Below are 12886 nucleotides of genomic sequence, written 5' to 3'. Positions count from 1 at the left end.
GATTGCTTCTTAATTGATATTACTACGTTTGAGGGGAAATGTTTCAGTTATCCGGAGTTAATTGTTATGCATATCATACTATACACACTTTATTATTCCATATATTTTATGCACTATCTATGGAGCCACTGAGTGAAAAACGTATAGTTCTCAGTAAAGTTTGTCTTTAATATTTTTATCATACTCACTTTCCTCTGCGCCGGTAAAACTTTATTTGAGTAACAGATTAGAGCTATGAGTGGCAAAATAGAATATGTGGCAAGTGATATATGAGTAGCGGCTTCAACGAAGGTCAGGGACGTGGCATCGGTCCAGTCGTTAAAGAGATTAATACACGATGCATCTGAAAATATGTTAATTTAAAATAATAAAGCCTTATAGACAAATAAATATTAATAATTTGTTTAGTTTATTTGGCAAAATAGTCTATACAGGTTGCTTAAAGTAACTGAGCGCCTAGCAACGCCGTATCCAACCGTGGACCCCTAGTAGATTGAACTCGTCTTAAACTTAAAGGGGTCTAATTATGTCTCAGAAAAGATCGACAGCATCACATACCTTTTACTTGCAATACAAATCGAGCGCAATGTTCTTAATATCACGGGTGTGACGTAGATGCAAAAATGCACGGCGGGAAATGGAATTTACTACACGTTAGGGAGATGGTCAAGAACGCGCCCCTGTGATGGCTCAGTGCGTAACGCATTTGTCTGCTAATGTTAGGACACATTGTAGTTTTGGCTCCGTGTTCGGATACACTTCGTTTCGTGCTGCGAGCTAGCCGCCTGGTGAAATGCCTGATGGCGATACCGGGAGGTGAAACTAGAAAAATAGATATATGATGAAGAACTCAAGGAAAAAGAACGAAACTAATGTAACACGTTCGATGCAAGAAATGGAGTGCACAAAGGCCACAACTTGTGACGACAACTGTACCTGAAAAAGAAAGACGTTAATAGTACGGGAGAAAGTCTTTATTTGGGGCAAGAGGATTCTTACGTTAAACAGCGGAAGGGCACCCTAGAACAGTCGACAGCTACAGCTACAGAGCAACAAGCAGAGTCAAGATCTGGATGCGGAGAGACCCGAAATTACGCGAAAAAGTGAATGACGAATTTTCACAAAGGCTTAAGGATATTACTGGGAAATCGGTGGCCGAAAGCCGCATACCACCGAAGTGAAGCCTATGATTTTGTAGGGATTTTACCAGGTAATTTTTACACAATTCGAGAAAAGATAAGACTATGCAGCTTTTGTGAATTAATTGAGTCTTTTTCATCGAACGATTTGTCAACAATCGTTTTTCACCCAAATCATCTGAAACAAAATCGCTAATATAAATGAATCATTAAGTGATACTCCAATAAGCAGAATTACCAGATACCTTAAAATTAAGGGCTAGAATCTAAGGGTAGTAAGCGTCCCGATATATTCATCCTGCCGTGGTGGTTTCGCGAACGACGTTTAACTTGGACCAGGGTGCCGCAGCAGCGCTGTGTAGTTGTGGTATAAAGTAGTTAGACTGGGGTCGATGTCGAAGAGTATCGATTTAAATAGTAACCGAAATACGCAGATATGACTATTCAGTACAGTTTTATTTGTATTGATGCAAAGGGACGATGCAATTGAAGCTTTCGGTTCCTTTTGTTTTCGCAAAGATCTTACAAAGCTCATTAAAAATACATTCTGAGAGCGACGCTCGGCAAAGGTCTTACGACAGCTGTTGTCATAGTAACTGCCTCTACGCACAATTAGCCTGATGGAGCGGAGCTTTTAATAGCAATAGGTTACATTTGTACACTTTAAAAATATAGTACTATTCATATTCAGATAAACAGCTGAAAACTTAAATATTTATTGGCACCTGTCTACAATAATTAAAAACGTCTAAATTGATCAAGTTATCATGCCCTTTTTGATTCTTCCTACAACATGCCTTACTTTAGGTGTTTAGCACTGCCCCAAGGATCCACAAGGGCAGGAGGCTCAATGCAAGCTATGTGGAGCCCCGATTGTTAAAAAATCCAGTCTAGTACCTTACATCTAACTGTTAATATTTTCGTCACATGGAAGTTACATTATGCCCCCTCTATCAAGTAGGACAACAGCTAAAAAGGATAGTGGTTGATTTTAATATCATTACATGCTTCAACTAAACGACCTGCGACTCTTGAAAGAAAGTGAAAGGTCACCTTGTATGATAATGGGAAGAAAACAGCGAATTCGTTTGGACGATTGCATACCTGGGCATGAGCATTCCGTTAGGTAAATCACTTATGAAGCCGATAACAGTGAACGTATAAGGCAGAGGTCACACTGAACATATAAAGCATGAAGTCTCACCAGCATGAGAATTCTTCAGATAATTATTCACGATGTCTATTCATGTTTCGGTCACATAGCAATATCAATAATCTGTGATGATTGATTTATTGTCCGGAGAGTTTGGACAGTGTAGTTGTTAAACCCGCTGGTAGTATGTCATACGCCTATTTATTTTGCAGTTTTCAACTGAGTATGATTTTTGAGTGTTTTTAAAGAATAAGTACACGTTTCTTGTTTCGCGTGTTTAATACTCAATTTAGACAGGCAATATCACATATGCATTTTCAGATATATTGTCATCTCTTCAGATATATGCATACACTGCACTGCACCCGCACGGACCCTCATTTAAAAACATGTTTCAACTCGTACCAATTTCCCCTAGTTCTCAATTCCGTATTTACCAACCGATCGCTGCTGCATACGCAATATTAGATTATGTGAAGTTATGTAAAGTAACTTGCTAGGGTGATTCAGCGTCAGATAGATGTGAACCAAACTGCTAGTGGACTGTACATAACATTGCCAGTATATTATTGCGCCTAAAAACTATCCTTTTCTTTAAAGCCGCTAACGTAAAACATAATGCTTAGTCAATGAACGAAAGAGATCGTATATTGCACTTGCAGCCGCGACAAAGGGTTACATAGTTGGTTGTCATATGGAGGTCTGCTATAATTATTTTTCTTAAATCATCGACTGATCGAAGTCAGCTTCGTGACTGTCAGCCCATGTCAGCCATGGGCTGTTTAGATACAAATATTTCAAGCTTCCTTCTTTGTTCTCATTAACTATTATTGCCGTAAGAAAGTAACTTGCAACCAATAGATTCAATAGAATCATTATATTTTCTCTTTTATTTGTTTACAGGCGCTGCGGATCGCTTCCCCAGTTAACGCAATGGAACACAGTTTCGGATCAACCTTCACCGGACGCAATTTCATTCCGTTCGCAGAGTCGGAGTATTTGTGATAGCTACTACCTTACAGTGCAAAGTCTACCAGCTCGATTTGGAGAAGACAACGTTTGATAAATAGGGAGCCTCCTATTCAAAATATTAAAATGAACAGACGAAAATAAGTATCACCTGAGAAAAAGGATACAAAATGGACAAAATTTTTGATATTATTATCACCATGAATTAATTCCTCAGAAAAAATACTTTGCCAATTAATTTAATTATAAAGTCCGGGCAGTTTTAACCAAAAAATAGAATGTTTAAGAAACTTCTAGAAAAGCCTAATCGCAAATGTAAATAGCTGCATAGATGCTAGTCCTATTCATAAAGCTAGATGTAAATAGGAATGAAATAGATTCTTGAAAGAATAGCTGGTGGAATTGTCTTTTAAAAATAGGATCAGAATGTAGGTTTTAGCTTGTATAGAAGAACGTTAGCGTATGAAAAGTCCAGTGGGCGGAATAGGCTCAACTGTACTTGATAAAGTATATATTAATAAACATGGTTATTCTAATAAATTAAAGATTGAAGATCAACTCTAAATAGATTGTTTAGAGAAAGAACAATTTTTTCATTACTTCGTTGACGCGATTCCAATGTTGTAATCATCTTGGTATTATCAGTGTGCACAGAACGTACGATACTTCGACTGATATGATTTAGCTCACGTTTAGATGCGGCCGTTCTACGTGGCCTGAAATGTGTCAGGTGCCTATTTTTTGCAAATTCCCACAACCATATGATTTATGATCTTATATTGAAAATGGATTATGTCTTTAGCGGGTGTATTTCAATATCGCTGGAGTAACGCCTAATTAAGCACTAACATCAGTCAACTGATGCAGACATTTCACTTATATGATGTACGGAGATAACCCACTAATTAAGAAAGTGAAATAATAGAGAGTGGGCCAATTTATAAAAATCTTCTCATATTTTTAGTATGTGGGATATTATATTGATTTCGTATTATTCACTTTTACCATTTTACAGTGGCAAATAGTTCTAGTACGTAAAAGCAAGTCTAAAACTAATTGTAATAAACAGAATATTATGGAGCAACTGGATGAAGTACTGAATTATTATTCATAATCAAAATACGTGCCTTAAAAAACTATCACTGTTTATTTATTCAATCTGCAACTGAAGAAACACTTCCATTCAACTTGCACTAGATGTATACTACGAAAATGACAAACTACGAAGTTAAGTTTGTCCAGTGGCCACCATATTTTTTTCCATTCAGATCATTTTTACCCGCTTAAGACATTGCTCTATGAATGTACATTTTCTGTGACAGAATTCTTTTGTCAGCTCGGACATAAATTCATGACCAGTATTACTATAGTCTTATTTAAGCTTACTTACCAAATTATAGATGGCTGTTAATGATACAAAAAGGACGTTGTAAACTTAACCTTAGCTGCAACTTTTTTAAGCAGGTATGTCACACAGTCAGATCAAATACTCAGTGCGAACAAGGAACCGGTAATCCACGGTTGTAAACCAATCCTAAATATTCACATGGGCCCCGCAAAAAATATACTATTTGGACCTACAGTTGCATGTCTGGATGTTTAGTTGTTTTAGTGGCAATGTAGTTTTGGCGCTTTAGGGGAGATGTTTTTTGTAGCTAGACCCCTAATGCATGAACTTCATGAAAAAACTCAGCCAATCGATAGAGGTGCGATGCATAACGAAACACACAGACAGTTCTCGAACGCAATGCAAGCACGCATTAGATGTACTATATTCATAAGACTAGCTCAAAATCATAAAAATAGAATAAAAGGCTTAATGCAACAATCTTTGAATTTTAAAAAAAATGTGTCTCATCCTTTTTACTGCGTTGAAGAGACTACCGGGAAAAGTTTTTAATATACACAGATGCTGCTATACACTACATTGCCCTTTTCCGAATTCATATGGTTATCCATTTTAAAGACAAAGAGATTCTAAGCGTAGACTGTATCAGCAAAACGTATGGGTTCATTATATCACTCTTCTAAAGTATTCTAAATACGATTTAGGTTTGAAAAAAATGCATTAACCTCTTCACCACCTCAGAATCACAAAATACGTGTCCAAGTACCTGCATGGTCTATTCATATATAACAAACCTCTATTATGGGATCGTATCTCAAACTAGACGCAACCAATCAGCAAATCGCTTGCAAGAGTTCATGTGGTTGCAAGGTTCTGAAAGAGTATCTGAAGTTTCTACAAGTTCTACAAGCAAAATTTACTAGAAAAGTGGTAACCATCGTAATTACAATCTTGTAAAATTCAAGCGCAATGGTGGCAACGATAATGGTAAAAACCAATGACAGTTTGCCAAAACTGCATACATACATTGGAAAGACATCATTGTGAAGTACGGTGGCACTAGTATAATGATACGTTCTAAATTGACAAATTTGCGGTGCAAAAGGTTGACATTATCATACATTTACTATCGTGAAACCTTAATGGCCGTGAGAATGGATGGAAATAAGTGACGTTGATGATGTAGATGAACCAGTTGGAGGAGCGTATTATCGAGTATTCATAAAATACTTCGAGAAATTCGATAAGAAACCAAGGAATTACCGAAGTGCGTCAATAAGTTAGAAAATGAGAACATCTATTAACTGAGTAGAAACAGAGATGCATAAAGAGAAAAGCTGTTGTGTAGTATGCAATCAGAGAACGCTCTAAGAAAAGCCATGTTCATCTCGAAATTACTCATCAGTTATTTCAGTCTAGAAGCATTCGGTCGCAAACAAAAATGAAAACCAAATAACCAAAGGAAAGGTGGAGTAGGTACATCGCTTATCAAGAAAATTATGGGTAATATATATATTGGGTAATAAAGCTGAACTAACCAAAGCTACAAATAGTGAAAACGAGCACTAATATGAGGAAACATTACATATGCAAGATTTACCGATCACAACCGATAAGAAGTCCATAAAATTACTTAAAACAAAAACAAACATATCCAGTTATTGTCAAGCAACTATTGGGGATTTCGGAAATTATTATATTATTATAATAATCTTACCAAAAACAACTCATCGAGGGACAACACCGAGATCTTATATATCTTTTCGGAGAGCTTCGTGATAGTGGGAAAACCTTTTAGTTTTGTTAGCGGGCCTTAATAACAAAAGTGAATTCGCAGTGTGCAAAAATTAAGAATCAGAAAATAAAGGTAATTTTTCACAAAACAATTCTGTATTCCCATACAATTTATAATACATAATAAAGTACCGTAAAATGCTTCCCTACGCTCCATTTAAACCCAACACGTACCTTTTTTTCCAATAATCTGGTAAAATGTAACATTACTCTCTTAATTAAAATTATTAATAATAGCTAATATTAGAGTAATCCTGTCACCGTATCGGTCGATTCAAAGTAATTAATTCCTTAGCAAAAATCTTGTATTCATTTACAACAAAGAATCAGGATACAACATGGTAAAACGATTTTTTTAATACATGTTGGAAGTACTTTCCTTAACTACTTACCACGTAGCTTGGCAGCTTCTGGGTAGCTATAAACTTATATTTAGCGTTCCTACATGTACCTGCATATAGCTTCTCGAAGTAAATCAGTATTAACATATTCTTGCCCAAAAGTTGCTCTCTTTATGGCATGTTAAGTTCGATAATCAAGCGCTTAAATCGGGAGAATATGCGCATTGAAGCCAACGTCAAATATTCCTTTGCGCAATACAGGAAGTAGTTGAGGTGTGCCGATGACTAGCGTTGTCATCAAGTAATCACACTGTGTGCTGTCGACTATCGTACGAAATATCCATGAGTTTCGTGGGAACTCTATATAGCAGGCCGTCATTATTGTGTCATTTTCGGCGAGTATCTTTTAATAGCAAATGCCCTTGAGGTCCATTGTAACTACTACTATTACCAAGACATTACCACAGAATTCTCCAGGGTAAAGCTATTATTTCGTTTTCTCTCTCACTCTCTCCGGCCGGTGTTAAATATTGAACCACGCTTCAAGCGGTTTTTTGTTGATTGAAGTGACGCAAACATGGAATATATTACATGCATTTCCAACTGGCCTTGGTTCAACTCATAGGTAACCCATTTTTTGTTCAGTTTCCTTATTTTTAGTATTTGGGATATAATTCTGTCCTAGATTTCGCCAGCAGAACCCTTAATCACCAAGGGCAAAAAAGTCCCTCATATGCAAAGTATGTACCTCAGTCACTGTTCATGACTTTTTCTTATTTTCTAAAAAAAATGTGTGTGCAATTACATGTTGAGTTCCCAACGTTAAGGGTTATACGGTGAATGTGGTTATTCAGCGAACAAAAAAAGGAGAAGATCCATCAGAAAGCGGTTCGGCGGATGTGGTAAGTGCAACAAAACTTCCCATTCAAGGCCTAGGAGGGCAGCTTTGACGACGCTTGCCGTGTGTCGGCTCGCGTGGTTTTGAAACATGACCTAACCTTGTTTGTCGTGTCTTTTCTTCTAAATAGGTTATTTGACTTGATGCAACTAAGTGAAAACATGCCGATGAACTACCTGGGACGTAGGAAGCAACCTCAGTGAATTAAGCTTTCGTAGTCCAATCAAACGCAAAGCATAACTTTTTGAATAAAAATCTAAGCTTCTTTGCCCCTTCACTTGTCTCCTGTAGCCACTCATTCCGATCCTTAATTTCTGTTGACGTACAGACATCGCCAATAACAATTCTGTGTAAGAATCGATCATTGTAACCATGTCACACTTGATATGGGGCGATATATTGAGATGTTGCCTTAAGCCGCAAGTCCTTGTTGGATTCATTAAGTATATTCCAAGTATTTGTATGTGTATAATAACGACCGTGTGGCTACAGCCCACTTTTTTGTCACATTCCCAAGCTGTCTGGCAGCCATCTTCGGTCAAAAGCGTCTCTAGCGGCACCAAACACAGACAGTCAGTCTAAGCGAAAAATATCATTCAGGTCTTGGATACCTTCTCAAATTTGGTAAACCATTTTTGAGCAGTATTTTTAACTATAGCCTCATTATCGTATACAACTCAAATGTCCTGATCGTTTCGGCAGGGTTCTTCTCTCGATGAAATGCATAGTACAAAAGATATCAGAAGTTCATTGTTTTCATTTTAAATATCTTTCTTTGAGGAGTTCTTTCGAATTGAAATTACCCTCACAACGTGACGCAGAAGCGCCACGCTGATAGAGCAAGAAAAGTGTTTTCGGACGACATATCAGATGTAAAAAACTAGTGAAGGAAAATGATATATCTTTATTTTTTTTTAGCGCAGAAACTTACCATATATTTTTTTGGCCTTCACAATGGACAAAATAGCGTAGGTTTCGAAAATACGCTCCTTTTAATTCAAAATTTCCATCTTTGGAGCCTAAACCTGACATTAAATTCCGTTCCCTATGCAATAAAATGACCGACTTATAAGGAAGAGAGGGCACTTTCGAGTGGTATATAGAAGTAAAAAGCGGAGGCCTAAAAAAACAAATATGGAAAATAAACCTTAAAAACAAGCGCCCGTGACGTATTTTTCAATCTGAAACATGCATCCACCCTCTATCTGTTTTCCGAAGCCTTTGGGTTTTAACTTGAAAACTTGAAATGCTCCGGATACGTAACAGCTGTAGTGCTTGAAGTCAGCAAACGCGTCGACCGAATTTTTGAGAACTTCCAGTCAAACAGAATGCGATATCCATTATAAAGTATTCGCTAGATACGCACCATACTTCCATGAACGCGTCCCCCGGCTAGAACCCAAGATCTAAATAAGACTAAGAGCATCTTCTGAGGAAAACTGCTTTTAGATGCCGATGCAAAATAAGCAAAACACCAAGTGCAAAAGTAAAATGGATTTTTTGCTCCGAAGATACAAGCTTTAAATTTAAAGAAAATAATTAATTGCTTTCCAAAATTACAGTCTTGGCTAGTGTCATGAGACGTGAGATGGTTATAACGCAAGCGGTAGCATAACCTATATATCATTATATATAATTTGGTATGGCTATTTTTGCAGTATGCGCTTTTCGAAAGTTGCAAACAATTGAACGACTCCGTCAAACATTATCTGAACGGATGGGATAATTACTCCATAGCACATTTTCAGCAAACATCTGCTAACAACAGCATTAACTCAGAATAAGCAAACTCGCAACTGGTTCCAATGCTTGAAAATATAAGCAATAAGCGATGAAGGTTATAAGACATTACAACTTACCCCCCCCCCTCCCGTTGTAAGGATCACTCACGATATATACTACATGAAGCGATAGAAATAAGAGGGAAGGACCAAGAGCTAATGATGGTTGATATATATATATATATACATGAGCTTCCAATTAATCTGCTATAAATTCAAAAATACCAAAAATACCAAAAATACCAGTTAGCACCTTTGTAATTCCATAAATAAATGTTATATCTAAACAAGTCAGCGCAGAAGTAATTATTATTGCTGTTTTTGCCAAAAAACTAATAAACTAGAAAGATCGGCCTCCAGTACGACGCTATTATGAGTTAATCTCAGGTCGGAAGTTGTTCAGTATAACGTAAATCTTGTACATAGTTATCTTTTAAGGCAGTCATTTTAATAATTTTAGATAATCTCCTTAGTATGCAAATAAATATACCTAATATAAAAATTTCTATAAGATCAAACAATAAATATTGGCATATGATCTATAATGATCTATACTCTGTCTTCATAACACTAAACTTTGATAGAAAACAAGATTTTGTTTGTACTAATCTACAATAAAATAAAATGAAATACTGTTTCACAATAAATCTGGCTGTTCATTTTAAATTCAGTAGATAAATTTGTATGGTAATTTGTATGGTGTCATCAGCAATTATTCACTAGGCTTAAAAATTGCATGTTAAAAGCATGAAGTGTCCAATTTAATTTTTTAATAACTTTCGCATTGCCTCTTGTTCTTCAGTTCTTTTAATTTCGTGCCGAAATTCATCATTACCAAAGTAAACTTCTTCTCTCAACTTTGCCATTCTTTTTTACTTAATTTAGCCTATGCAAGGTGCAGGCTAGTTGCGGCTTACACGCAGCAAATGCGTTTAGATGCTTGAACAAATTTAGTGCGCAGCACTTGAAAAGTAATAAGAAAAAAAGGTCTTTGAATCCGTTATTTGCGGTTGTCGAGAAGGTAGTAATTGTTTTTACTACACGTTGTTGGCTAAGCATAATTTGATAAAAGATGCAATATCTATTTAGTTGATTTCATCTAGCGACACTATTAGATAGCGGATAGAAGCAGACAGAGGATGACCTTGAGTTCATCCTGATTTAGTCTGGCGTGGAGCATTTTTTACAGTTACGATGAATGTATTTTATGTACTCATTTCTTTAATGCTTCAATGTATCAATTCTTATTCCTTTGCGGCGAACCATTTAGCAGAACAGTTATTCTGCACACATTGTAATTATTTCATAGGGGCAGCTGGCGAACACCCATATAAAACGCATCGTTACTACGATAACTACATATATAAAGGTTGCTCTTTCAAATTCAGTCCTGATGTACATATCACAGTGAGAACCAATATATAGTATCTTTTGAATGACTATTGTTGTAACTTCAAAGAAAACCAACTTTGGTCCTCTATTTACTCTACTTGCTTATAGATAAATAGCTAATGGATATATATTTGTATGCACGAAAGGTACGCGCAACTTGGTTTAAATGAGAGATCAATAAAAATTGAAGAAATACCCTAGCGCTTAAAATCGTATGCACCTGTTTTATGATACGTATTGAACTACCTAAAGCAGCGTACACACCGCAGCCTTCCCTCCATAATTATTTTAAAGTATTCCAGCAGGGATTCGACTACGGCTAGAGAGGTCACTGCCGTCATTGTTCTTAAACTACCAACCAATTGGCTTTCCCACTGTGTTATTTGCTTTATTTCGCACGAATGTGTGTACTCTTAAATATTGGCTACTTCTCCTTATATCTCAAGTATTACAAGACATTTTGTTAGGTATTTGTGCCCAAAGTATATAAACAGAATGTTAATACATGATTCTTCTGCAACATTTTCTGAACAAAGTGCATGGTGTTCAAAACAGTGTAAGTAAAATTCTTAAATGCTAAAGGGTATCGGTCGCCGCACTGATTTTATCATACTGACGTTTCTCTCTCGTTCTCTCTCCCTCTCTCTCTCATACAGACATACACACACAGATACACTTCCCCTCTCTCTCTCTCTTTCTGTCATATATAAATATATATATAACGTTTAAAAGAAAATTACTGCGCTTTTTCTACAGAGTACAAAACAGCCCATCTTTTATTCCCTCGAGAAGTTATTGTATTACATATTCCACGTCATTATCCATGATTTTCTCCCATTTTTATGCAGCCTCTAAAGTGGTTCCTATAGTATAATAAATAATAAATAAATCTCCTAAAGTAGCAGGATTTGTCTCGAGGAGGAAAGTGGCCCGATGAATGAAAAGGCGAACATCTATCGTTATTAAATCCGAAAAATATGAAGTGTGCAACAAAATCTTTTATTCAAAGTCCAGAAGGGCAGTTTTGACAGCGTTTTCTATGTACGGTTTCGCGTTGTCATACAGAGGATCATTTAACCTCGTTTAGCGGATCCTTTCTGTTGAAAAGTTCGGTTCATTCGATGCAACTGGGTTAGATAAACGCGTCGATCAGCTGTCTAGTTCGTGCGAAGCAATTCTAAGTGGATCAGGCCTTTGCAGTCATACCAAACGCAAAGGTTAGCTTTTTGTTAAATGAAGATCTGAGGTGACCTAAGCCTTTAGCTTTTTTTCCGGATCCATCCTTTCCGACATTTGGTCCATGCCGACGTACAGACATTCCCGGTGACAATTCTGTGCGAAAATCAGTCATTGTTGCCGTGTAACATTCAAAAACGGGCGAGATCCGTCGAGATGCAGCTTTAAGTTGTTATTCTTTGTTGGATTTAGAGATTTCATAAAGTACCCAAGCTCAAGTTCCTGTATAGCCCGAAGGGATTTGAGGCAATTAACGACGTTCGTGTGGCTGCAGCTCATCTTTTTGGACAATTCCCTAGTTGACTGCCAGCCATTTTCCCTCAAACTCAGACGATGTCAAAGTGAACCTATTATAAGTTCCGAATACCGTTTTCAAGTTTGGCAAACTACTCTTGAGCAACCTGCATTTGACATTTGCATTTGAGCCATGACCACACCCACGCCATATATCCTGAGCTGTTTCAGCAGCGTTTTGGCCTCGACGAAATGTATAGCACAGAAAGTATGAAACGTGCATTTTTTTCAACCTGAAACACTAATTTCTAAGTTATCTCAAAATAAAATTGCACACACAACACAATAGCGTAATAACTCATTGATAGAGCAGGGAAAACGTTTTCAACAGTCAACAACAGAAAAAAGAAAAGAATAAAAAACGCGGGAGTTTCACACTCTATATATACATATATATCTGAATATCTGTATTCTGAATATGTGTATTCAGACAAAACACCTATATCCGCGTCGAAACGGTTCTCACTATCAAGTTTCTAAAAAACTAAAGTATTTACGCTCAAAATTTTCTCTCTTAAAGACTCGGTGTTTAAATGTTATT

General features: G+C 36.7%; 1 protein-coding gene across 6 annotated transcripts in view; it reads left to right on the top strand.

Moving 5' to 3' along the window:
• LOC111245599 (melatonin receptor type 1B-B-like) overlaps positions 1 to 4350 on the top strand; it is a 52541-nt gene extending 48191 nt beyond the window's left edge. For 5 of the 6 annotated variants that reach the window (XM_022794160.2, XM_086980125.1, XM_086980127.1 and 2 more), the window contains one exon: positions 3196 to 4350. In XM_022794160.2, coding sequence (XP_022649895.1) covers positions 3196 to 3355 — 160 coding nt within the window. In that variant the 3' untranslated portion in view covers positions 3356 to 4350. Of the gene's footprint in view, positions 1 to 723; positions 1211 to 3195 lie in introns of all 6 variants that reach the window. The other variant, XR_015321114.1, reaches the window with a different exon arrangement.
• The last annotated feature ends 8536 nt before the right edge of the window (positions 4351 to 12886 follow it).

The sequence above is a fragment of the Varroa destructor genome, unplaced genomic scaffold, assembly GCF_002443255.2.
Source record: "Varroa destructor unplaced genomic scaffold, Vdes_3.0 BEIS01000002.1, whole genome shotgun sequence".
In the NCBI taxonomy this organism is placed as follows: domain Eukaryota; kingdom Metazoa; phylum Arthropoda; class Arachnida; order Mesostigmata; family Varroidae; genus Varroa; species Varroa destructor.
This window is presented reverse-complemented; position numbering and strand designations above follow the sequence as displayed.